At 34.3% G+C, this 27996-nt stretch overlaps 3 protein-coding genes across 3 annotated transcripts; 2 read left to right on the top strand and 1 right to left on the bottom strand.

Annotated features, from left to right (window-relative positions):
* Positions 1 to 982: 982 nt before the first annotated feature.
* Positions 983 to 1665, bottom strand: LOC117911833 (auxin-responsive protein SAUR64-like). The gene has a single exon (XM_034826255.1). It carries the CDS (start codon positions 1555 to 1557, stop codon positions 1111 to 1113), a length of 447 nt encoding a protein of 148 aa, XP_034682146.1. The 5' UTR covers positions 1558 to 1665; the 3' UTR covers positions 983 to 1110.
* A 2297-nt stretch (positions 1666 to 3962) lies between these two features.
* LOC117911091 (alanine--tRNA ligase, chloroplastic/mitochondrial) lies at positions 3963 to 14349 on the top strand. The gene is made up of 13 exons (XM_034825276.1): positions 3963 to 4148; positions 4875 to 5000; positions 5093 to 5301; positions 5601 to 5779; positions 6171 to 6249; positions 6790 to 6924; positions 7069 to 7218; positions 7402 to 7512; positions 7624 to 8541; positions 8948 to 9220; positions 10526 to 10735; positions 11256 to 11413; positions 11792 to 14349. Exons 1-13 carry the CDS (start codon positions 4013 to 4015, stop codon positions 12126 to 12128), a joined length of 3021 nt encoding a protein of 1006 aa, XP_034681167.1. The 5' UTR covers positions 3963 to 4012; the 3' UTR covers positions 12129 to 14349.
* A 906-nt stretch (positions 14350 to 15255) lies between these two features.
* LOC117911092 (expansin-like A2) lies at positions 15256 to 17080 on the top strand. Its single transcript, XM_034825277.1, has 5 exons — positions 15256 to 15478; positions 15606 to 15715; positions 15799 to 15977; positions 16423 to 16555; positions 16643 to 17080. Exons 1-5 carry the CDS (start codon positions 15262 to 15264, stop codon positions 16886 to 16888), a joined length of 885 nt encoding a protein of 294 aa, XP_034681168.1. The 5' UTR covers positions 15256 to 15261; the 3' UTR covers positions 16889 to 17080.
* The last annotated feature ends 10916 nt before the right edge of the window (positions 17081 to 27996 follow it).

The raw sequence follows: 27996 nt of genomic DNA, 5'->3' as shown, positions 1-27996 counted from the left end.
TAGGATCTTCCAAAAGGATTTTATTGAGGACAGTGGGAAATCTCATTCAGTATGAAGATTAAACCCAACAAGAAATCCAAAACTTTGCCATCTATTTTTTAGGAAGCTCCATATTCTAATTGATGAGTTCCATATAGAGGATGTGGGACGGAATATCAGACCCAAACAAGGTACATGCCTTGTGTAAAAGGCAAAGGAACCAGGTGGGATTTGCAGAGTGGAAGATTTGAGAGCTGGGCATATTTGATATGTGTTTGTGGATCATTGTCTAATTCATATGTAGTATCACTAGCCATATATTATTTGTCCCCTTTTTCAGCCAGATGACTGTGCTTTCATTTCTGTGTTCCTTTATTTACCAATGTGTTTGGCTTCTAGGAAAACAGGGGAATCTAGTACTTGGTTTGTAGTACCTTATACGAATTTGACAGTCATTTGAGTGTTTGATTCTGTCCCATAGCCTCTATAGTGCTCATCAATTAGAATATGGTGCTTGGAGGACCCCAAAAAGATGATTAGCGTCTGCGCTCCTGGGGGAAAATTGGATGCAAAACCATGTGATAAGTTATAATATCAAAAACAAATGCATGGTAATCTTGGTTTTTTTTTTCTTTTATGTTGGTAATCAGTGCATCAAGGTGCGTACAGAGGATGATATTTCATCATATTTGTTATGTGGTATAAGGACACATCATATCCAATCTAGCTGGCAGCTCTAAAAACAGAGTGTATGGTAATTTAAGACTGAAATTTTGGAGGTTTTGATTGATAGAATCTAACAATTTCCCAGTCCCATGAGGTTTTTCCTTCAGTGAATCAGGGTGTACATGAAGAAATTAAACAGAAGTTAAAATCTTTTGATGGGAAGTCTAATAATTTGAAATCACCTATTGCAGAAGTATAATCTATATGAGAAAAATGAATAGTAAACTTAATAGCACTTGTAGTAACCACTTTTCTAAGCATAACGGATTTTGTCCACAACTCATTTGGAGGCAATAAGCTATATAACCCATGGGAAGACAAGAAAACATGAAGAAGATACTTTGGAAATTCTCATTATATAACTAAACTTGTGTGGATCAATTACAAAAATTAAGTGTGATTTCTTCAGAAGGCACACAATAGTAATTGCTCATTGTTCTGTTCTTGAGGGAAGTATGAAGAGGATGAGCAGTTACTGGAAGCTATAGACATGATCAAAGCTCTCTCCAAATCTTTTGCAATACCGCGTTGGATGAATGAGATCACATAGTCCAAAAAGACTGAATCACATGGCAGTATGATGGGGCCTGCACTTTGTATTCCGAACTCCTCCTCAGACATTTGGAAAAGCTCTCTGAAGATTTCACTGTTAAGATATGCCAAGGGAATCACAAAGCGTCTTCTGTCAGAGCTGTAAACAACAAAATGGCCTTTATCGGCCACCAATGATGTGCTGCAGCTGTCTGCATCCACACCCCTATTGATTCTTTCCAATGAGATCCTTTTCCTACCAAGGGCAGCTACCTTCTGCCACTTCCTTGCCATTCTAATGAGTTTCTTGGGACTGATCATGCTGCCCAACTCTCAAGTTTGAGGGAAAATACTCCAAGCAAGAACGCTGAGAAAGAAACGAGATTTTCCTTCAGAAAAGTAGAAAGATATTGTTGTGCTGTATGGAAGGCCATACAAGTAGGTTATTATATATTACTTAGCTTCAAGAGATAGCCCTCAAATGTAACTTGCTTTGTGTTGGCACTGTTGAATGCAAAACCATGTGCAGGATAGACAAGGAGGGACGTTCAAGGAGTGACCATGTTTTGTTTTGTCTGCAGGTCAAGGAGGAGCTCAGCCACAGAATGGTTATGTTCGTATCTGCCAAGTGGTTCAGTAACACATAGGCCCAATAGTCTATGAAATACCACAGGAACATATAAGCAAATGAGAGTGATTGAGAACAAGGAATGGAATTCACTTGAATGTTAAAATATGACCATTTCATTAATATCCACAGAAGCAGTTAATCCCTGGAGACAGTATATCAAAGATATCCTTTGATTTTGTTTCACTGGCTTAGAACTCAATTCTTTCCTTGTGTTAGGCTGCATATGGAGATTCAATGGTACAAAATATGATAAATATGATAATCTAGAACACAAGCATACATAACTTCTACCAGACTGAATTTTTTCCATTTTGACCTTGCAATATGGCCACATTTGGATTCAAAGGCAGAGAGTACAGCCTCAATTTTCCCCATGAGAACAGCAGCTGTTATTTTCCCAAGGTCCTGCAGCCTCCACATTCTGTTTGATAGGCCATAAAGATTTTGGTTGAGTTCAAGATCCAAACATGGCACATGGCTTGCAGGAAATGCAAGACAAAGTTGCGATTCGGTGGGACTGGAAGATTTTGAGAGCTGGACCATCTCAGTCATATAGGATAGTGAGAGCTACATATACCTTATTTTCTTGCTTGGCTGCTCATCAACATGTTGGGCCCAACCACCTGCCTTCACTGCTCCTTATTTTAGATAAGGCGATGGAAAACAAACAAACATGTGAAGGAAACCATGCATAGAATTGCAAATAACCACACAATGAATATGTCTACCAGTAGCTCTGCTAAATGGCCTACTGATATCTGTTGAGAAAGTTGATCGGCAGAGGTTATTTCAATGAGAGTAACAACTTAGAAGTTCATTCTAATCTATTCAGGAGTAGTAGAAGTAATTCTCTCACAGCTTGTCTGTAAGTGCATCCACACTGATCCATTCAATTTTGGGAAAGAAGTATGAATAGATGCTCCTATAGTCCTATTCAATATACAAAAATTAAACATCAAGTATCAGACAGGCATTACAAAAAAAGGCTATATAAATGGTACATGAAAGCCTCTCTCATGATCTCTTTAGAATCTAGAGACAACTATTGCTGTCGTCTCTGTCCTAAATCAAGAGAAAATGATGCCAACTAGTGACAAGTAGCAAAGCCTACATAGTCCAAAAATGCAGTATCAGAAGGTAATGTGATGGGTCCATTTCCCAGTAGTCGAAATCTCTCTTGAACATTTTAATGAGTTTCCTCAACATATAGAAATTCCAGGGGGACACCTAAAATTTTTCAATCAATGGCCTCGAAAACCTACACCAGTTCCTCTAGACCAAATTCTTCATTGATGGTGTCTTTCTGGGCCATCTGAAGAGCAAATGCTGTACATATGACAGCTAGAAACTCAAGCTGAGGCCTCTAAGCAGGAGTCTTGGTTGTGTGCAAATCAATATTGGGTAGTGATTCATAGGATTACAAGGATTGCCAACACCCACTGTGGATTTCTTCATGTTGGGCTGATGGGTCGTATGGCCATGTGATGATTGAGGCAGAGAAATGGCTATACTGGTGGGCGCCCCCTGCAACCAGCTAGGCCTAGCAGGCCATTGTTGCTTGTTTGTTTGCACGGAGCTTCATGATTCTGAAAACACTACGGGCCCAATCCAGCTACCCATGAATAAAATGAATGATTAGCTCAAAAGTGGAAAACTTTTTCATGGGTTACTGAAATTTTCCTAAACCTTACACATCGATTTGAGGTTCTAGCGGTTGAAAGGGTTTTAGCAAATCAATTTGTGTCTTACTGAACTTAAATTAGTTATTCCTTGTCGTCTTGAAAGTTGAAAACAGTGCATTCCTTTAATAACTTTGAACTAGAATTTCAAACTGATGCATAGAGGAGAATTGATTATTGGGAAGCTGAAAGATAGACCCTTGATTTGATTTTCTGGGGCAAGCTGGGGACTGATTTTCTGGTAATCCAAACAGAATCTTGATTTGGGCCTGAACCCCAAAATGAGTTCATGAGCGAGCAAATGGGCCTTCGTGGCATTTTTGTGCCCATATTTTCCAATTTGGAACAACTGACTCAGAACATGTGGACACCTCAAAAAGCTTATCTTCCATTCCACACCAACATATATAAACCTCAATTTGAAAATCAAAGATAATCAGACAGACGGAGATAGAGAGCAACAGCCATGGAAGGCTTGAAGCTCGGACACACTCTGCAGAATAGCCATGGCTTGAACCTTCTTGTCCAAATTCCAAATTCAAGCTTAGTTTCCAGACCATCTTTCCCAATTCAACCCAAATGCAACCTGGCTCTTTCCACAGGTAATTTCTTCTGGCACCTTTCTTTTCCTTCTAGTTTCGGTTTAGTTGTTGAGAAAATGTGGGAAAGGATAGGAAAATGAAAAAGTTGGATTTTTTTTCTTTTTCATAATTTGGGAATTGGAAAAACGGAGATTTTGATTCAGCTGTGCTTAACACGACTATTTGGATTAACTGAAGCGGGGTTTCATTTCTTGGCAAGTTAAAAGGGCATATGACCTAAGACCCAGAATTTATTTCGTTGTATTTTCCTGGGTTTTCTTAGAAACCACACAGGGGTTATTGGGAGGCGCTTCTACTTGGGCCGTTTTGCAATCTATTTTACAACAACTATGGATTGCTGACTCTACTAGTGCTGTGTTGCTTAGATTCTTTTCAATGGAAGATGTTTGTCCATTGGTCTTGATTATAGTTTAAACTTGGGCTCCAATTTAGTGAATTTGGTAAAGAAACCCATGTAGAATCTGGAGTTCTGTTGATTAATTTCCCTATTTCTGTACCCAATAATCAAATTGATCACGAAGTAACCTACTGTTTAGATGTTAAGAAATCAGTTTCTGAAATGGTGAAGGTTAATTTTGGCATTTTATAGTTGGATTTGCCTAGTGTAGATTATTCTATCTTGCTTGGTACTTAGGACTCAGCTTGAGTTTCTGTATTGCTACTTTTTTTCCATGAGTTTTTTGACACATGATTACAAGTTGCTGAATCTTTACTTTCAAAATATAGGTTGCCGGGTTTATGCTGGCTCTATAATCAGAAAACTAGCCCTCATTTCTCCCAGTGGTTTGCCCTGTGGACATTCCAATCTGAAGCAAACAAGGGAAGTACGATTTACCACAAGAAGCACATCAGGTTTCTTTAATTCTTATCTGTTAAGCGAGCTTGTCGAATTGTTCTTCAGCTTCCATCTTCAAAGGTGTTGTATTTACTGCATCACTTTTCAGCATCAACACAGCCTATGACTGAGGAACTGGTAGAGGACAAGTCCAAGGATCTCCCAACAAGTGGTGATTCTATACGGCGCCGATTTCTCGATTTCTATGCTTCTCGTGGGCACAAGGTTCTTCCAAGTTCTTCTCTTGTGCCAGATGATCCCACAGTTCTACTGACAATTGCAGGAATGCTTCAATTCAAGCCTATATTCCTTGGAAAGGTATGTTTATGTGGGTGTCCTGATCATTTGTGAACCCAACCAGAAATCTTCTAATTGTTCCACTGTAATTTAGGGGGGCTAAATTATGAAGATAAGGCTTAAAAAAAATAGGTGGGTGACTTTGGTTTATGTGGGGATATTGATTGTTTGTAAACCCTCATGCATGGGTAGGCAAGTGGGTTTGAGCAATGCAAAATTTCATGCCATTATTCTGTTGATGACATGATGCTGTACATTGCTTTCATTCTGTACTTATATAAATTTTAGCCTATTTAACAAGACTCACATGTCCTGTTCAGATTCCCAGACAAGTACCTCGTGCTACAACTGCTCAAAGGTGCATACGTACCAATGATGTGGAGAACGTAGGTAAAACATCTCGACACCATACTTTCTTTGAGATGCTTGGGAACTTCAGCTTTGGAGATTACTTCAAGAAGGAAGCAATTAAATGGGCATGGGAGCTTTCAACAATAGAGTATGTGTGAATTTTTTCCTATTGCTAATAGGCCATTAACCTCCTCTGACAAATTGTTCTGTTTACTTGTGGTTTTCTGTCAACTGACTCATGCTGGAAGTAGTAATTCTGCATGATAAGTTCGATTTTCTGGGAATCTCTTAGAGAAAAATTTTAGATGGAGTTTTCTCATGTATTTGTTATTAAAGAACTTTACACTGGTTTTGATTAAGGATGTTGTATTACTAGTACTGCCTTGCTGAGCTCCAGTATGTTGGCATTTGGATTTGGTGAAATTGCACAATATTTATACATTTTAGATCCCACATATTCTTTTTGATATTTCATGATCATGTACTATCTCTTCAGAAGAAAAATAAAATTCTCATTTATGTATTGTGTTTTCTTACAGGTATGGGTTGCCAGCTGACAGATTATGGATTAGTGTTTATGAAGATGATGATGAAGCTTTTGCAATATGGACCAAAGAGGTAAGCCAAACAAGACTTCGTCATAATTGTACATTCTGTGAAATTTATATTTTCTTTGGTGGTAGTTTCATGCAATACTTTTTGCAATATGCATATTGAGCTCTAACTTTTTCCAAATTTGCATTACAGAATCTTTTTGTTTAGTTTTCTTTTTTGGGGGGAAGGTTAACACCATAATGGTAAACATATCGCTGCATGTTTTCTCCATATAAAGTGGTTAAAATCACTTCCTTGTCCTCCCAATTTATAGATGCGTATATGCTATGCTGAGTTTTTTTTTCCTTCTAAGTTCAATATTAGCCACCAATTTGAATATGCTAGCACCTAGTATACCACTTAGTAGTCAGTGGAAAAAAACAAAAAGTATATCATTTGTCCACTAATCTGAGTACAGAATTTGTGGGTCTTGAACAGTTTGTTAACGTGATGTTTTATCTAACAATTTTTCTAGATGATCTTTTCAGGTTAAGTAATAGACAAGAAAATATACACTAGTATTACACTGTTCAATGAACTGTGTCAGGATGGTTCTTGCATCAGGTGGGTGTTCCTGTGGAGCGCATAAAGAGGATGGGTGCTGAGGACAACTTCTGGACCAGTGGAGTGACTGGTCCCTGTGGTCCATGCTCTGAGATTTATTACGATTTCCATCCTGAGCGGGGATATTCGGATGTTGTATGTATTCAATGAGTTCAAGTAAACTCTGGTTCATTCATACTCTTTCTTTATTTGATTTTATGTTTATTTTCTGGTGAAATTTTGGAATTGTACAGGCATATATATATATTTCATCTTTGTTTTGGATGAATTTAATTTCAGGATCTAGGTGATGACACTAGGTTTATAGAGTTTTACAACCTGGTTTTCATGCAATACAACAAAAAAGATGATGGATCACTGGAACCCCTCAAACAGATGAATATAGATACTGGGCTTGGCCTAGAGCGTATGGCTCGCATCCTTCAGAAGGTATTCATTGCTCTGCCACATTCCTGAACTATGAAGAGTAGCCTTTATTTTTACCATAAAGTAAAATGGGGGTCTTCCATCAGAGAAGAAACCTTTCAAGTGATTACAGGTTGTAACTCCAAAAACTTGTATGTCTCATGTGATTCAAATGTTCTATTCATATAACTTACACTTATCCTGCAGGTTCCAAACAATTATGAGACTGACTTAATTTATCCTATCATAGAGAAAGCCTCAGAATTGGCAAATGTCTCGTATGCTCTTGCTGATGATCATGCAAAAATGAACCTTAAGGTGTTGTATCATTTAAGAATCTGCAATCTCTTTCACTTTTTCTTCCAACATATACGGATTTTTCTCTTAACAATTGCGGATAACTTCTGTAAAATTTTTTATTAATTCCAGGTTATTGGAGATCATTTGCGTGCAATTGTTTATCTCATATCAGATGGCGTTGTTCCATCAAATATTGGAAGAGGTTATGTGGCTCGGCGGCTTATCAGAAGAGCTCTTCGAACTGGAAGGTTACTTGGTATAAAGGGAGATGGTAGGGGGAACCCTGAAGGGGCATTTTTACCAACCATTGCAGAAAAAGTAATAGAGTTAAGTAGCCAAATAGATCCCGATGTAAAGAGTAGAGCACCTCGCATTCTTGAGGAGTTGAAAAGGGAGGAGTTGCGTTTTGTACAGACACTAGAGAGAGGAGAAAAGTTGCTTGATGAAATGCTGGCTAATGCATTATTAAATTCTAATGAAAATGGAAACGGGCCTATTTTGTCAGGAAAAGATGTATTTCTTTTGTATGACACTTATGGATTTCCAGTGGAGATAACAACAGAAGCTGCTGAAGAACGTGGGGTTGGTATAGATATGAATGGTTTTGAAATTGAAATGGAGAACCAAAGGCGGCAATCTCAGGCTGCGCATAATGCTGTTAAACTGGCAGTTGGAAATAGTGCAGATCTTACTGAAAATATTTCTGACACTGAATTTCTAGGATATGAAACCCTCTCTACCAAAGCAGTAATTGAAGGCCTCTTGGTGAATGGGAACCCAGCAATCCAAGTTTCCGAAGGAAGTGATGTAGAAATTTTTCTGAATAGGACACCCTTTTATGCTGAATCAGGTGGTCAAATTGGAGATCATGGTTTCTTATATGTAAGTGAAGATAGAAACCAAAAAAATGCTGTTGTTGAGATAAAAGATGTCCAGAAATCTCTGGGTAACATATTTGTTCATAAGGGCACTATCAAGGAAGGAGTTGTAGAGGTTGGCAAAGAAGTAGAAGCTGCAGTAGATGCAAACCTGAGGCAACGGGCTAAGGTACAGAAACTGTGTTGGACTTCCTTTTCAAAATAGTTAAGTTATAACATGTTTTTCAAATTATTTGGGCAGAGTCTAAGTTTTGGTTGATGTGTACACATGCCTACATTCAACCTGAGTCCAAGGTTTGGTGGCAGTGCACGCATGCTTACATTCAAGAGGAGTTTGTACACAAATTATAAAAGTCTAATTATCAAGTTTACAAATTCGTTCACTATAAATTTTGCTACTCGTCTGCATATTATTTGTCATGGAATTATGTAAATTTCTTTTCTTTTACTTTTTCTCTCTTGAAACTTGAAATATTTCTGGTCTCACTCTCTCTCTCTCTTTTTGCATTTACTTTTTCCCTCTTGAAATCTGAAACATTTCTGGTCTTACACGAGCTCTTATTGGTTTCTTGCAGATTCATCATACAGCTACTCATTTGCTACAAGCTGCACTTAAAAAAGTTATAGGTGATGAAACATCACAAGCTGGTTCACTGGTGGCTTTCGATCGTCTCAGGTTTGACTTTAACTTCCACCGACCACTTCAGGAGAAGGAGCTCGTGGAAATTGAAGAATTGATCAATGGATGGATTGGGGATGCAACACTGCTCCAGACTAAAGTGATGCCTCTAGCTGATGCAAAAAGAGCTGGAGCTATTGCAATGTTTGGAGAAAAATATGGTGAACAGGTTCAAATTTCTATAGAATCTACTTCTGTAATTAAGAGTGCAATTATTGTGAATACTATAAGCTCATCTCTACATGCATTTTTGTTAAATGATTTAGCTTTTTGAAGGGATAGTTCATTTGTGTATGTTTCAAAAGGTGTTACAATTTACAAAATCTTAAAATAGTTCATATTTTTTTCCTTCTGCAATTAGTTGATTCTGTTGCCTTTAGAATAGGCAACAACACTACCTATTAATTTAGATTTTAAAAGGTAGGCAATGCCACTGTCTAGTGATTAAGACTTTAAAAGGAATGACTTATGGCTGGAAGAAATTTTTTTCATAATGAGTGATTTAAGGATTTTTTTATTTTTTTATTTTTTTTGGCATTTATGGATCTAGCTGACCTAGAAATTTGGATCAAAGAGAAGTGGTAGTTCATGCTTAGACTCTTCTTCTCATCATTATGCTTCTTGGTAAGAAGATTCCCTTCTCTTAAAAGTAATATCTGTCAGGCCTAAGTCACTTGCTAGATTTAAAACATGTATTAATCATTAATCACTAGCTTGCATACCAGATGTGCATATAGAGCGATAAGTCTGTGATTTCATATCCACGATCGTAGAGAATGTCATAAGTTTCTTAATGCAACCTATAACTGTAGGGCCATGTTTGGTAAATTTTTTTACTGCCTTAATTTTCCATTGTAGCGTCTACTATGCCCACAAGAGTCTCTTTTGGCTGAAGTCGAGTCTACTGTATAGTCTATTTCTGATTGTTGCTGAATAAAACCTAGGAGCTCCTAATTTTATTCAGATTTTAGTAGTTAGACTGATAAAAATGTGTTTTCCATCTGGCATCTAAACCTCCCAAAGTCTACTTTATGATTCTCACAAAGAAAAGTGGCATGACTTTTCTGTGACGTGGATCTTTGTTTTCAAGTAGGTTATAAGCATACAGTTTCTTATTTTAATAAAAAGTTTTGAATTATGAATTAGTTTATTATTCGATAGAGCAATGTCTATGGCATCTGGGGCTCATGTATCTGATACTAGCAAACTTGTGCATGGTCCTCCAGCACTTAAAAACTGTGCAGTGTAAGTTAACATGGTGTAAGATACTTGCTGCACTCATAGTCTTGGCAAACTTGTTCCTTTGTGTCAAAGTACATGACGGGTCAATCAAACTTCTAATAACTGAGCATGTTAGATGTTAAATGTATTCATTTAGACTTCCAATTGGAAATTTTGATTTCCAAGAATTTCAGCCATTCTAGCAAAAGTAGTTTATGGGCTAATTCTTTACTTATACTATGGTGTACTGTAGGTACGTGTTGTAGAGGTTCCAGGTGTATCCATGGAGCTATGTGGTGGGACCCATGTCAGCAATACTTGTGAAATACGCGGCTTCAAAATAATCTCAGAACAGGGTATTGCGTCTGGGATCAGGCGTATTGAAGCTGTTGCTGGGGATGCTTTCATCGAATATGTCAATGCTAGAGATAATCACATGAGACAACTATGCTCCACTCTGAAAGTATGATTTCTTCTAGACACTTGTCACTGCTCGGGCAATTTGTCCCATTTCTTTATTTATGCTGCATTGTGAAAAATGTACCTCACCAATACTTTCAGCAATTATCTCACGTTCTGGATTCTATGGTGTTGTCTGCTCACTTTGTGTGATTGTGGACAAACTATAGTTTTCATTTTTATTGTTGTGGTTATTTCACTTCCTTGAACAACCTAAACTTGAGTTTCACCACAATGATTTGGATATTTTTTTATATGGAAGGCTTGTGTTTTGTCCATAAAGAAGCACTCATCCTTGGCAGGAAACCGTTTTTTTCCTTTACTGCCTGTTATGTTCTTGCAATTAAAGTTTTCATATCTCTTCCATGACAAGTTGTTTACTGCATTAATTTCTGAGAACATCTCTCTGGCACTTCTCTAATTAGCTGTAATATGGCTTGGGCTTTTTCCAACATTTGAGTGCTGTTTGGTGCTTAAACCATTCCCTTGTATGTTAAAAAAAGTGAAAATGTCTCTTTATGAAGGTGAAAGCTGAAGAAGTGACTACTAGGGTAGAAGCTCTCTTGGAGGAGTTACGGATGACAAGAAATGAAGTTTCTGCTGTTCGTGCAAAAGCAGCAGTATACAAAGCATCAGTTATGGCAGGCAATGCATTCCCAGTGGGGACTTCAAAAAAAATCAGGTAATCATATTCTCTACTTAGCAAGACTCCAAATTTCCTTGGTTTTGTCATAAGTATCAGGATAATCTTACTAAGAAAATAAGAGATGTCTTCACATTAGAAACCTCATATCATTTATTTTTTTGTATACATGCAAAGTTCATGAAATTGCATAATTTTCAGAAAATAGAAGCTTCCTTGCAGCAGCAGTATTCACAGTTAACCATCCAAGCTCTGTCTGGTTAACAATATGGGTTTTACATTAGATGTTTTCATTTCTGATTCCCCTTTTTAAGTTTCGAAGAAGTATATAATTTCTTTTTAAAAAAATGACGGAACTTTGCCACATAGCAGAAGAAAATGACTTCAATGGTTTTACTTTCTGTAAAAATATTTCAGGGTACTAGTTGAGAGTATGGATGATATTGATGCGGATTCACTAAAGAGTGCGGCTGAATACCTCATTGATACGCTACAAGATCCTGCAGCTGTCATTTTGGGCTCATGTCCTAGTGAAGAGAAGGTAAGTTTGGTTGCAGCATTTACCCCAGGGGTTGTTGATCTAGGAATTCAGGCAGGGAAGTTTATAGGGCCCATAGCTAAGTTGTGTGGTGGAGGAGGAGGTGGCAGACCTAATTTTGCTCAGGCAGGTGGAAGGAAGCCTGAGAATTTGTCAGGTGCTCTAGAAAAAGCTCGAGAAGAGCTTGTTGCCATTCTATCTGAAAAAGCAAGCTGAAATCAGTTATAGTCTATTGGCATGAAATTTCTACTTGGAGTGAAGTACTCAAGACCATACTTGCTTCAGAAAGATTCAGAGAATTCTACTGCAGTAGCTGCAAAGAGTAAGTGTACTTCCATATATCACCTTGTTCAATCACACCAACAGCATACAAAAATACTTTTTCTTTTCTTTTTGATAGGAAAAAGGAAACTGTAAACGCATGGCATAGTTTTACTTCATTGTGATTCTCGTAATGAAGTATGGCCTTGAGCAAGCCAATATGTACATGCTCTTCTCCATTTTGTACAAGCTTTGACATTGCACCTCTTCAACTTTTGATTCACCTTTCGACCATATTGTCTTTTGGAAACTGAGGAACCCAACCGAAAAAAGACAGAAAACATTGTACTGAAAAGCAACTCAAAGATGACTAAAACACCTAAATCAGAGACTTTAGAATGGGTAGAAAGCACCCTGGAAAATTTTTAGAACCACATCTAGAGTTCCCTGACTGTGGCCGAAAAGTATTAGAAAAATTATCTAGAAATGACACTGGGTTTCTCTACGGGTGTCCATCCTCAGAAGACAGTTGCTGGTGACTATTTTCTGCTTGTATTTTTTTCTGCATTGTTATTTCTTGAGATCCAAATCTCAGATTGACAAATAGCATACAGCCAGTACTCCAATGTCAATGTCAAAACAGATAAGGTAACCAGGAACCGGAGCCAGTTGAGTGATCATAGAACCAAGGCCCTCCAGGGTGAAGGCTCTGGCAGGCCAATACCTAAACCCCATGAGATATTTCCATTTTTGGTTGTGCTGGCTCTGAATCATGCTTAGGTTAGCATACCATCTAACTCTATATTAGCCATCCAGAGAGACAATGATTTGACATAAGTCATTAGGTTAAGTGCTCCCCCTTTACACTCTTATGGGAGTACCATGTCTGACCAAGTACACTATTATTTGAACTTTATGGATCCACATCCCCTCCACTTCCACGATTCCAGAATGCTGTTCCAATCAAAGCATACTATAGTGGGAGTATTTTGAGTTAAAAGTCAAATTATCAAAAGAATTTGAACGCATGCTTGCATTCGAGTGCAATCATGTTCTATTATGGTAATATTCAAAGCTACCAAGTTGCTGCCTCATCATCAATATTCATCAAGGAAACAGCAGCTGTTTATATTTTCATAATGTGGGCACCATGAGACACAGTAAAATATGTATCTGACACTTGGATTATGCATAATATGAATTGAACTCTTTATTTATACACTTAATGCCTCGTTTGATTAATGATATCTTACACATGGACTAAGTAGGAAGCCCTGGAGTTGAGATATGTTCTTCAAACTATTTGTTGTCAATTCTAGGAGGTGATGTCTTACCGGTGCTGGATGATATGGTGGTTGTAACCGAGGATCTTGCTGATATAATTTAGGGGGTTGTTACAACATTATCGAGCTGGACAAATGGCTTGAATTCTTCTCTTTGGAATGTGAAAACACCCTGTTCAGCTTTACTATTTTCCGATGTTGGATAGTTAACTTCTTCAGGATGAGTCATTTCAGGGACAAAAATTTAGCTGGTGGGCGCCAGCTCTATTGTCTTTGGCAGGTATATGTTGACTGGGTATACTCTCATCGACAGAGAGTTTTCCTTATTGGCCATGTTTGATGCTGCAATGGTTGTTGCCATATTTCAGATTTTCCCAAGGTTTCTTCTGTATTCCTGACAACCAAACAAAGGATTACAGATCAGCTCTAACTTCCATTGTGCTCAGCCAACAAAAAGTGCAAGCCATGGGGTCAGGGACTATGGGCAGCTGGATTCAATATGGTTGAAATTCATGATGTTTGTAGGCGGTGGCATACACCTAGGACAAAGCCATAATGCAGAATGCTACAATGATAAATCGATGGCTACCCAAATTTGACCTGAAAATTGGTGGTGGATCCTCAAGAAACCTATGCTGTTGGCATGCAATTAATCCGTGGTCCTCGGAGGCGGACCATCGATCATTCAAAGACAGTCCTACCCCTACAGGAATGGCGCTTCTGCTTGAAGATATGATCTCAATGCATGGTTATTTTTGGGTTTTCGTAGTCCCTTACAGTGAGACTAGGCATGGGGCAAGAAACAGAAGGTTCTCTTATTCCATAGCCAACTCTAGCTGTTGTGTTTTGGCATTATTCTTACTTGATGAGTCGGATTTGGGAGACTTTGTTCTTATCTTTGCTCCACTCATTAACAAGCAATCATCCAACCCACCAAACCTATCATCTTCAACCTCCTTTTCTTTTGCAATTGGGCACCATGGGACACACCAAAGCAACTAAAGAATTAAGCACATAAACAAGATTCTAATCCTATCTCCATCTCCCCCTAATGGCTGAGCCCATAAGCCATTGTTAGGATGTCAATTTTCATGTGGGGTTGTAAAAATCCAATTGGGATCAAATCAAAAGACAAAACCCAAACATTTTTCCGCTCCTTGATTGAGCATTTTCAACAGATTTCCATGCTTTCTAGTTAGCTTTCTCACTTCTCACCCTCCAAAGGCCAAGTGCAAATAAGATTTAAAAAATTAAAAATTAAAAAATCTATACTACATTAGCATTTGTCTTCAATCTTGAAATCCCACACCCATGTTTTTGGACTTCATTAAAAACATCGAATTAGCTCTCCAAACAAACATTATTTTTCGATTTGAGATCTTAATAAAAAGTAAGAAACTTTAACTTTTATCTTAAGAAACTTTTATATATTTTTATTCATATTTCAAACAAATTGATAAACCCACTTTGAATATACTTTATTACACTTTTAAGAAGGGAGACAAACATCCAGAGAAGTGCCTAGTGGAAAATGAAAGCTAAGAGGAAACTTCTTTTGAAAGTGCTAAAAAAAAAAATCTGTCGCCAGACCATAAAACTAGTCTTACAGCGTAAGCCTCGTGTTCTTACAGCACAGCTGTGTGCACACGCACAGAGTGAGAGAAAGACAAGAGTCGGTGAAAGAAGCCACCATCATTTTTTTCTTTTTATCTGTCCGCGTTTCTTCACTTGCCTGTCTCTTTCTTCACTTCTAAGCCTTTTGAAATAGAGAAATCAAAAAACGCGCAAAATATATAGAAAACTCCATGCAATCCTTCTTTGTTGAAATGCTAACCTGTACTCCACTCTCTCCTTGTGTTCCCCATATATATACCTCGCCACTCTCCTTCTCTCCTCATTCTTTGCAAAAGATGGCTATCTTTCTATGCTTCCTCTTCTTCCTCATCTCCTCTGCAACTGCCTGCGATCGCTGTGTGCACCACACCAAGGTTGCTTACTTCTCCAAAGCCTCAGCACTCTCATGTAAGAATCAAAATTTCCCTTCTGTGTAATTGTTATTGGGTTTACAGAAGGCAAATTGGGCATAGACCCGGATGAAATTTGGACGATTTGTTCACTGGGTAATCTTTGTTTTGTGGATTTGATGCAGCTGGGGCTTGTGGGTATGGCTCATTGGCGTTAGGCTTCTATGGTGGGCACCTTGCAGCTGGTGTTGCCTCACTGTTCAAAGATGGAGCTGGCTGTGGTGCATGTTTTCAGGTAGGTTAACATTTACTTTTGCCTTCATTCACCATTGTTTTTGTGTTGAAATTTTGTGGTAATTGTGAGCTTCTATCCGGCAGATAAGATGCAAGAACACCACTCTCTGCAGCAGAGCAGGGACTACTGTGATATTAACTGATCTCAATCGCAACAACCAAACAGACTTTGTTCTCAGCAGCAGAGCTTTCACGGCCATGGCCAACAAGGGCATGGGCCAACAGATTCTCAAGCTTGGGCTTGTGGACGTCGAATACAAGAGGTGAGTTTGGGATAAACAAATCAAAATTTTCATTATCATTAGTCAAAAACAGATCAGTATGCCTTTTTCAAAGCATCTTTTTCTCATTCTGGTAATGGTTTTGTTACACCCACCCCATATAAAAAGGTCACCACCGCATGGCCCAGCCTTAAATGTTGTGGGTCTCCCCTAGGACACAGAGCTGAGCATATTAATTTCCCCAACGGTCCATTATCAATGCTATATATTAAGTATATTCTACAAATTATGTACTGTACACACAGCATATGCATTATGTTAAGTTGGTATTCTGTCACATTTCACCAGTTTGAACCGCAGAAACAGAGAATTCCTCTTTGGTTGTATGCATTCTTGAGTGCTTTCCTTTCCTATCTATAACCAAATGTGACACCCCATTGTTTTAGTCATAATTTTCATTCATTTCCTTCTTGATTATATTGAGCAGGGTGCTATGCAATTACAAAAAACAGAATTTAGCAATTCGGGTGGAAGAAATGAGCCAAAAGCCACATTATCTAGCAATTAAAGTTCTGTACCAAGGTGGACAGACAGAAATTGTGGGCATGGATGTAGCTCAGGTAAAGGATAAACAAACAACCCCTCTTAAATCAGAGCTGTTCATCAACCTGCAGTCTGCAGATACTAATCATGTAGATTTTTTTTAGGTTGATTCATCAAGATGGACCTACATGACCAGAAACTATGGCGCAATTTGGGACACCAGTAATGTCCCATCTGGGCCACTGCAACTCAGGTTTGTAGTCACGGGCGGGTACGATGGGAAGTGGGTTTGGGCAAAGAAGGTGCTTCCTGCTGATTGGAAAGTTGGGGAGACCTATGATGCTGGAGTTCAGATCAGTGATATAGCACAGGAGCCTTGTTATCCCTGCGACAACGAAAACTGGAACTGAGGGACTTGCTGTTACTTATGTGAATACACCATAGTTCTTTGTCAATGATTCCTTGAACACACACAGGCTTATATGAAGCAGAGCATTAGATTATTTGAGAATAGAATTGGAAGAAGACTCTTTGTTACTACATCAACTTGATATTTGACACTTTCTCTACATTAATAAAAAAATTTCGTTTCTATCTTTTGATGCCCTTGTGTGCAAAATTGCTTGATGTTTCTGAATGTTTCAGAATTGAATTGAGATTAGGCACTGGTTGGAATCTGCAGCTTGATTAACCTCTCCCTTCCAAGTTTGTTGTACAACTTTGTAGCATACTACATAAACACAGTAAGTAGATGGCATAGGGGATGGCCATGGGCCAGGCAGGCCACTGGGTGGGCTTAGGCATAGGTGGACTGAAATCCCAGGCCCTGATCAAATCTTCATCTCATGGGGCTGTGAACCGACTACCTAAGACTAGGCTATAGGGGTAGCCCATGGCTCTACCAAACCCTACACAAACTAGGGGTGCAACTTGGGCTGGTTGGCCCAACCTAACCCGTTTGAGTGGGGCTTGGATAATTATTTTCAATACTTAGGTTAGACTTGAGTTAAGTTTTTTCAACACAAGATCAATTTGGATTGAGCTTAAACCAAGGTATAAATAACTCGAGTCCAACCCAAACCTACTTAATGTTTTTATAATATTTATAAGGTATATTATCATAAATAATAATATTCATTTTTTTTTTTAGATTTTTAAGAAAAAAATAAAATTATGTAATATCATAAACTTTTTGCTTTTTATTTAGAAAGATATATAAATTTACTTTTACCTTTTTTGTTATTATCTTAGAATTTTGTCCTTTTACTATTTAAATTTTGATATAAATATATAGTTAAACAAATTTAAAAATATTATAAATGGATTTTGAATTATGCAACTAGTCGATCCAAAGATAAATTGATCTTAGAGAAATAAGGTCAAATTGAGCTTAAGTTGAACACCTTAGGTTAGAGGTTGGATTGGGCTTAGGCCGAGTATCTTGGTTAAAGTTCGGGTTAACTTGAGTTTGAGTTTATTATTTCTTAATTTGAGGTGAGCTTAGGTTTACCATCAACCCAACAAAGTAGCACCCTAACACAAACTAATAACAAAATATATCTTTATGAGATACCTTTAGTTCACTTAATTTTCCCTAGCCCATATCTAAGTGGAAAAACTTGTAGAGCAATTGTGACACCAAGCAGGACATTTAAGGATGTAAATTTGGCCCATAGGCTCAACAAAGCCCAGCTCAAAATAAAAATAAATCCAAAAATAGAATGCATGGGAATTACCTTGCAAAAAGTAAGTCCAATGATTAGGCCAAACTTTAAACTATTTTTATTGATAAACCCAATTATATTTATTAAATAGTTGGGCTTAGGGTTAGGCTCGGGCTAAGAGTTAAATCTCCAACCTAGTTTAGATATAGTCAGAAAGGCCTATCTCGATTCTTGACCTAGCTAGAAATGGCTCAAGCCCAACCTAAACCCAAAACAAAGAGGTCTAAGTTCTACTTGAGTCATCTTGTCCTAACCCGTTGACATGCCTACTAAATCAAAAGTGGAAATTCGGTGGGAATTTAGAAATTCTTTCTCTAAATTCATTTAGTGGGAATTTGGAATCATTTGAAGAATTCAAAATATAGTATAGTGATCCATTTTTTTAGGTAAAGAATGAACCATTCTATAAACTAACCAAAAAGATTCTCTTTATTCAAATTCTTGTACATAAAGCAAAAGGAAAGTCTCACCTCTCTTTTGTTGTTAACCTTGATTGAGATTAGTTTTGGCTTCTCATATTTCATAAAGCATACCAAAAAGTAGTGTGACTTTCTCATTGAAAGGTTCAAGGATTAGGCATGGGCTTAGCATCCATCCCTACCCTTTTTCAAATTCAACAAAGTATGTTCCACAAAAGAATCTTTGACTCGTGTTCTACTTGTTAAGCATCTAATAAATGAAAAGAGATGAGAAAAAGAGAAATTTAGAATTCTAATGCTTGCATAAAGCATATTTGAATGTATAGGATGAAAAAGGGTTAACCCAAATGGTCAAAAGTCTATTTTCCAAATGTTCATTTAGACTTGCTTTACATTTGTATGTCAAGAAAAAATCTACCCAAAAATTATATAAAAACATGGGTATTTTATTTTATGGTAATTTTACAATACGATATAAAAAATGAAGATCAATTAGAATCGATCATATAGGAAACACGATTCTATTTGCTTTAGGATTATAATTTAACCTATATCAAGTTCATTTATCAATATATTCAACTTGCGGTAAAAATAACTTGAGGTTGGATTAAGAATTCTTGATTGACGTCAAGCCCATGAGAAATTCGGTTTCTATGGGTTCTAGTGAGTTTTGAAATACAAAAGAAAAAAAAAAAGTTAAAACTAATGCTCTTGTTAAAATAAGATAATTATTTAAAATCTATAAAATAAAGTATTCCATAAATATATTTCAAATAATAGAACATATAATTAATTTATAATCAATATAAATAATAACTACAAACTCAAGTTTTAAATACTTTAACAATTCAATATTTTACAAAAATTGTTTTCATGTTAGAAATTTGGTAAACATGTTTCTAGAATTAGAAAATTATGACATTTTTTGGAAGCAGTTTTGAAAACAATTCTCAAAAAATAATTTTTAAGAATAGTTCTTAAAAGTGTTTTTCGATTATTTTTAACAATAAAATTTTATTTGAAAACTCAAATATAAAAAGTAATTTAATTGGCTTATCCTTGGTAAAGTACTGTATGCTTGTATACAATACAAAAGTTTATCAAGTATTATCCATATTTTTAACTACTAATTAGAATGCTTTGTGGAAAACAACGGAAAATATCTAAAATTTATTCTAAAAAATAACCTACCGTTGTAACTAGTTCTCAAAAATTATTTTTTTGTGAAAAGTTTGTAAAATGTATTTTTTGAGTTAGAAAATCATATTTTGTTCAAAATAGAAATAAAACTATTTTCAAGAATAATTTCCATACAAAACTTTGTTTTATGTTCTTGAAAAAAAAAATCTATTTTAATAACAATTTCAAATATTCCAAAGGTTTTATTTGAGAATATTTTAAAAAATAATATTTCAAAAAATGGTTTTTGAAAACAGATTTCAAAAATAGTTCTCCAATGGTTTTTAAAATTAAAGTTTCTTTAAGAAATTTGGTGTTTTTGTTTTATATATTTCTAAATATTTTCTATTTGATTTTCAATTAGCATATTTGTAAAATTATTTTTCAAAATAATTCCTAAAACACAAATGAAAATAATTAAAATATGTTCTAAAATAACATTTAGGGTATGTTTGGAAACTATTTTTGAGAATAGTTTTTTGTTTTCCAAAATAAAAAAATCAAGAAACATGATATTTTTAGAAAACAACTTTCAATTGTTTTTGTTGTTTCTACCTATTTTACAAGGATTTTTAAAAAAAATAATTACACAGACATGTAGAATGATTAAAAATAAATATATTATATAAAAAATATTTTAAAAAATTATTTAGAATTGTTAAAGATAGGTTAAAATATGTTAAATTTTCAAACAAGTTTTTGTTTTACAAAACATCAAAAAATGGTTTTCAAAAACTATTCTCCAAAAATAGTTACCAAATATATCATAATTTTCATAATAAGCTATAAAAAACACTATTCTTTTATTAAAAAAGAAATACCATTTTTTAATCAGAAAATTTATTTTCAATTTTATCAAAAACAAATTTTAAACATTTTCAAACAATTCCTTAATTTTTCTAGGAGACCATTCTCCCTGGCAAGTGGACATTTGTTTTCCTTGGAAAATCATTTGGATGTATGGTGGGTGGATGAAAAGGAAAAGGGTTCAATGAACTTGACCTGAGGAGGTGGCCATAGACACTAGGTCGCTATCAAGATTGGAAAGACATGGAATTAATTAAACATGTGAATTGTATGGAAAACTGTTTCCCAGTAATTCAGTTGGTGAATTTTCTGGGAAAATCATTTCCAGCGGGAAAAAAACTGAAGGAGAAATAATGACAGTTACCATGGGAAGAACGTGCCCCATATCACTTATCGAGAAAGATCATCCATATATTTTTTTAGTTAGATATTCATAGTGCCTTGTTGGGTATCCATAGAAATGAAATTTTGATTTTTTTTTTAATTTTATTTTCAGGTTTCAAATTTTTAATAAAAAAGTGTTATAATATTGAATAAGTGGGTGTAAGGGTGTAAATAAGGTTGATTCAATCGGTTTTTAGATAAAAAATGAACTGAATCAATATAATGGGTTTTATATATGATAAAAACTGAACCGATTAGAGTTAAAGTGAAAAAATTGAACCAAACCAAACTTTTTAAGGTGGTTTGGCTTGGTTTCCTAAGTCGATATTGATCTAATTCAATAAATTTTTTTTAATCTTAAACCTGGTCATAGATTTGTATATATTTTTTTTTTTTGTCCATATCTCATTCATTTGAGTTTATATTAAATCTTAAATTTGATTTGTTTTTAAAATGAATTGAAACCAACTTGGATTTGATATTAAAAATACATTAAATGTATTTAAAATCAATTTCATCATAATATAAAAACGATGAATTACTTTAATAGAATCTAATATAAAAAATTATCAAATATCAAACAATTATATAAGTTTTAAAATATTGTTTTGATTAAGCAAATCGAAAACTGAACTAACTAATCGATTTTTAAAATTCTCAAATCAAATTAACTTTAAAAAAAAAAAAAAACTGAACTAATATGATTGCTTTTGATTGTTTGGATTGATTTGTTGGTTTTTTCGGTTTTGCTTACACTCCTAAATGGGTATTTTGTAAACCAACTTAATACATTAAAGAAGTATAATTGGTAAAATAACTTAATAGTGTGACTTAAAATACAAAACAACTTTTAAGTAATGAGTAAAAATAATTAATTTATTCTTAAATCTATATGGATGTTTGATAAATCAACTTAATAATTTAAAGTGACTTAATAATTTAATATAAATTATTAAGTATATTTAGTAAAATAACTTAATGGTTTGACTTAAAATAAAAAAATAAACAATTTTAAGTAATAAATAAAAATAATTAATTTATTCTTAGATTTATATTTATATTTTACTTTTTTATCTTTATTTGCCCTAATTACTCAATTTCTTTTGTCATATTTATAATTTATGATAATAAATATGTCGATTTAATGATTTAAAATAAGTTTTAAATTAATTTTATCAACGGTTAACATTTAAAATAAGAATTAAGTGATAAGTTTTTAGTGAATCGTTTAAATATAATTTAACTTAAAATCCTCTTAAATCATTAAATAAAAAATATTAAGTTTTATCCAACACACCTTTAATTATTAAATGTAACTCATCATGTTTGATCTTTATAATTCTATATTGAAATTAAAAAAAAAATTAATAAAAAATATCAAATTATCCCAAGTTTGGAAATTGTAATATAAAAAAATTTATAAATTTAAAAACAAAAAATATGAACCCTTCTTATATATATATATTTTTATCTTTGAAATTTTTTGAAATTTAAGGTAGTATTGAATTTTTTTTACATAAATTTTAAAATTAATATAATTTTAAAATTTACAATTATTTTCTATTTTAAAATAAAAAAATAAAAAATTATCCCATCAGAAGCAAACATAAAATTTTCATTCTACTTCAAAAAAATTTGAGAAGTGGGCTTGTAATTGAGCACAAGTTATCCACGTGTCCCTTCTTCTACGATACTTTCTTGCACTATCAGGTGACGATATCACAACACAGATGAATCCAAATGATGACCATATATCGGATCGACTGGATCAAAATGATCGTACGGCCGAGGATGAGCACGACTCCCAAGGTTTGAAAAGCAGAGCAACTCTGTGACGGCGCCATCCACACGATCAGATCCTGGCCGTTGGAATGACATCGGAAATACCAGATATTGGAACTCAAACCGGTGGTGTTAAGGTGGAGGGTACGCCGCAGTGACACGAAAACATTCCTCTGGTGGCTATGCGCTGTGGCTACAGGGGATTGGCATCTTGGCATTAAAAGCATGTCACAGTGCCTTTTCTCTATGCCGGCGTGAGTTTTAGTAATTATTTTTTTTATTTTAAATTTTAATTAGAATTAGAAAAAATTAATTCATAAATAAATATTAATTAAAGGAGTTTAAATGAAAGGGAAAAGAAAGAGAAGGGAGGCGCATTGAATTGGGAAGTGAAAGAGACAAGTAGGCAGAGATGGCGTGTGAGTCGGCCATCACATCTCTAGAAAGAGTAGAAGAAAGGAGAGAATTGATTTGGGGACGCCTTTTCTGTTCGCCCAAACGGTGAAACCTAATAGGCGAAGGTGGAAGGCCGAAGGCCCAAGACTTGACTACACACACCCATCGCCCGTCGCCCATCTCCTACAGCCTATCGCCCATCAGCCACGGATGTAACTCCAACGTTGAGGGATTTTTCTCAATAGTACGGTAATTTAAAAAAGTTATGCTTAAATTACTGTAGTAGAAGAAGTTATTACAAATATACGGTAGTTTCTGCCACCTAGGAAAGATGATTTGTCAATTAGGAGAGAGGAGAGAGGAGAGAGGAGAGAGGTTCAGCGGATAATTTTTTTTTTAAACCAAAATCATCTTTAAGGGAAATCGTCTTTTCAAAAGACGAGTTCCATGAAAAAAAAATTAGTATTTAAAAAAATTCCCCATTTACAAGGGAACTCGTCTTTTGAAGAGACGAGTTCCTTGAAAAAAAATATATTTTTTTTAAAAAATTCCCAAATTATTATTTAAAAAAAAAAAAAAAAAAACAATTCCTCAAGGGAACTCGTCTGTTGAAGAGACGAGTTCCCATGGAAAAAAAAAATATTTTGTTTTTTATAAAAAAAATTCCCAAATTAAAAAAAAAAAAAAAATTACACAAGGGAACTAAGGAGTTCTGGGAAATTTTTTTTTTTAAATTTTTTTTAAAAAAATACCCAAATTAAAAAAAAAAAAAAATCTTCAAGGGAACTCGTCTCTTGAAGAGACGAGTTCCCCTTGTGGAATTTTATTTTATTTTATTATTTTTTTTAATTTAGGAATTTTTTTTTTTAAAAAAAAATTTTCCCATGGGGAACTCGTCTCTTCCTCGTGGAATTGTTTTTTTTTTTTTTTTTAATTTGGGAATTTTTTTTAAAAAAAATAGTTTTTTTTTTTTAAAAAAAATTTTTCCCATGGGAAACTCGTCTCTTGAAGAGACGAGTTCCCCTTATGGAATTGTTTGTTTGTTTTTTTTTTTTTTTAATTTGGGAATTATTTTTTTTTTAAATATTTAAAAAAAAAAATTCCCATGGGAAACTCGTCTCTTGAAAAGACGAGTTTCCCTTGTGGAATTGTTGTTATTGTTGTTTTTTTTTTTTTTTTTAATTTAGGAATTTTTGTTAAAAAAATATTTTTTAAAAAAAATCCCACAAGGGGAACTCGTCTCTTGAAGAGACGAGTTCCCCTTGTGGGATTTTTTTTTTCTTTTTATTTATTTTATAATTTAGGAATTTTAAAAAAAAATATTTAAAAAAAAAAAAAAATTCCCATGGGGAACTCGTCTCTTGAAGAGAGGAGTTCCCCTTGTGGGATTTTTTTTTTTATTTTATAATTTAGGAATTTAAAAAAAAAAAAAAAATTTCCCATGGGAAACTCGTCTCTTGAAGAGACGAGTTCCCCTTATGGAATTGTTTGTTTTTTTTTTTTTTTTTTTTAATTTGGGAATTATTTTTTTTTTAAATATTTAAAAAAAAAAATTCCCATGGGAAACTCGTCTCTTGAAGAGACGAGTTCCCCTTGTGGAATTGTGTGTTTTTTTTTTTTTTTTTTTTTTTTTTTAAATTTAGGAATTTTTTTTAAAAAAATATTTAAAAAAAAAAAATTCCCATGGGGAACTCGTCTCTTGAAGAGACGAGTTCCCCTTGTGGGATTTTTTTTTTTTTTTTTTTTTTTTTATAATTTAGGAATTTTTTTAAAAAAATATTTAAAAAAAAAAAATTTCCCATGGGGAACTCGTCTCTTGAAGAGAGGAGTTCCCCTTGTGGGATTTTTTTTTTATTTTATAATTTAGGAATTTTTTTAAAAAAATATTTAAAAAAAAAAAAAAAAATTCCCATGGGGAACTCGTCTCTTGAAGAGACGAGTTCCCCTTGTGGGATTTTTTTTTTTTTTTTTTTTTTTATAATTTAGGAATTTTTTTAAAAAAATATTTAAAAAAAAAAAATTTCCCATGGGGAACTCGTCTCTTGAAGAGAGGAGTTCCCCTTGTGGGATTTTTTTTTTTATTTTATAATTTAGGAATTTTTTTAAAAAAAATATTTAAAAAAAAAAAAAAATTCCCATGGGGAACTCGTCTCTTGAAGAGACGAGTTCCCCTTGTGGAATTGTTTTTTTTTTTTTTTTTTTTTATAATTTAGGAATTTTTTTAAAAAAAAATTTAAAAAAAAAAAAATTTCCCATGGGGAACTCGTCTCTTGAAGAGAGGAGTTCCCCTTGTGGGATTTTTTTTTTTATTTTATAATTTAGGAATTTTTTTAAAAAAAATATTTAAAAAAAAAAAAAAAATTCCCATGGGGAACTCGTCTCTTGAAGAGACGAGTTCCCCTTGTGGAATTGTTTTTTTTTTTTTTTTTTTTTTTAAATTTGGGAATTTTTTTTAAAAAAAATAGTTTTTTTTTTTAAAAAAAAAAATTCCCATGGGGAACTCGTCTCTTGAAGAGACGAGTTCCCCTTGTGGAATTGTTTTTTTTTTTTTTTTTTTTTTTTTTTTTTTTTTTAATTTAGGAATTTTTTAAAAAAAATATTTAAAAAAAAAAAAGAATTTCCCATGGGGAACTCGTCTCTTCAAGTGACGAGTTCCCCTTGTGGGATTTTATTTTTTTATTTTTTTTATTTATTTTATAATTTAGGAATTTTTTTAAAATATTTAAAAAAAAAAAAATTTCCCATGGGGAACTCGTCTCTTGAAGAGAGGAGTTCCCCTTGTGGGATTTTTTTTTTTTTTTTTTTTTTTATAATTTAGGAATTTTTTTAAAAAAAATATTTAAAAAAAAAAAAAATTTCCCACGGGGAACTCGTCTTCCCCTTGTGGAATTGTTTTTTTTTTTTTTTTTAAATAGTTTTTTTAAAAAAAAAAAAATTTCCCATGGGAAACTCGTCTCTTGAAGAGACGAGTTCCCCTTGTGGAATTGTTTTTTTTTTTTTTTGTTTTAATTTAGGAATTTTTTTTTTAAAAAAAAAAATTTTCCCAATGGGAAACTCGTCTCTTGAAGAGACGAGTTCTCCTTGTGGAATTGTTTTTTTTTAATTTGGGAATTTTAAAAAATATATATATTTAAAAAAAAAAAAAAAATTTCCCATGGGAAACTCGTCTCTTGAATTTCCCTTGTGGAATTTTTTTTTTTTTAAGGAATTTTTTTTTTAAATATATACCTTGAGGAATTTTCTTTTTTTTTTTTATATATATTTTTTCATGGAACTCGTCTCTTAAAGAGACGAGTTCCTTTGTATTCGGGAATTTTTTTAAATACTATTTTTTTTTCATGGAACTCGTCTTTTGAAAAGACGATTTCCCTTAAAGATGATTTTGGTTTAAAAAAAAAATTATCCGCTGAACCTCTCTCCTCTCTCCTCTCTCCTAAGTGGCAAATCCTCTTTCCTAGGTGGCAAAAACTACCGTATATTTGTAATAACTTCTTCTACTACAGTAATTTAAGCATAACTTTTTTAAATTACCGTACTTTTTTAAATATTAATTAAAGGAGTTTAAATGAAAGGGAAAAAGAAAGAGAAGGGAGGCGCATTGAATTGGGAAGTGAAAGAGACAAGTAGGCAGAGATGGCGTGTGAGTCGGCCATCACATCTCTAGAAAGAGTAGAAGAAAGGAGAGAATTGATTTGGGGACGCCTTTTCTGTTCGCCCAAACGGTGAAACCTAATAGGCGAAGGTGGAAGGCCGAAGGCCCAAGACTTGACTACACACACCCATCGCCCGTCGCCCATCTCCTACAGCCTATCGCCCATCAGCCACGGATGTAACTCCAACGTTGAGTCATGTCCTTGATTTTGGGTTTGCAGTTTACTTTTTAAGAGATGATGGGAGATCAGGGTGAGTCGTGACGCTCTTCCTCGTTCCTCCTCCTCTTCTTAATCAAATCCGATGTAGCTTTCACCCCCACATTTATTATCATGCCCACTTTCTGCTTGTAAAAATGCATTTTATTAATTATGATTATATTTGAGTTGCGTGAGCGTGAGGAATGGAAGTTGGAAGTTGGAAGCAAAAGTGAGGGAATGAAAAAGTGTGGTTTTGGTGAATGGGAGGGTATTAATAATTTAGTAGTTTTAAATATTTGAATTAAGGAGATGGATGAGAGATGATGGGAGCCTGAGCCAATCATCAAGCTGCTGCAAACTGCAACCCCCCATTTGCCTATTGCCTAAGCTTAATTAGGTCATAGCCCACCACCTAGGCACCTAGGCACCTACCTCCACTACCCTCATAGAGCACTCTTCTCACTTCTCAATGCTTCTTAGGAAAACAAACCCCAAATATTTGTGATGCTAACCTTGATTTGATGCTGATGTCTTGCACGTGTACTTCTCCCACCTCTCTTCTCATATTCCACCCTTTCTACTTTTCCCCCATTTTCCTGAGAAAAATCTACATTAATCAGGCTTGGCAACTGAATAATATTTTTTTATATCTGTTTTTAGTTATTTTCATTTTTCACTGATGATTATTTTTAAAAAATAACAATATAAATAAAAAATAATTAAAATAAAATACTGATATAAAAGCTATATTATTTTCAAACATGTTTAGAATAAAAATATATTAAAAATATTTTAGATTTTCAAATTAATTTTTGTTTTATATCTCGAAACTATTTTCGAAATCATATCTAACAAACCCATAAATTAATCAAGGCATCTCAATCACGTGGGTGTAATCACTTAGACACCCATGTGATTTTGAGATCTTTTCATTTACCTATTTTACATAATTTCATTCTCAAAATAGTTCTCCAAC

This window comes from Vitis riparia, chromosome 3, assembly GCF_004353265.1.
Source record: "Vitis riparia cultivar Riparia Gloire de Montpellier isolate 1030 chromosome 3, EGFV_Vit.rip_1.0, whole genome shotgun sequence".
Classification (NCBI taxonomy): domain Eukaryota; kingdom Viridiplantae; phylum Streptophyta; class Magnoliopsida; order Vitales; family Vitaceae; genus Vitis; species Vitis riparia.
This window is presented reverse-complemented; position numbering and strand designations above follow the sequence as displayed.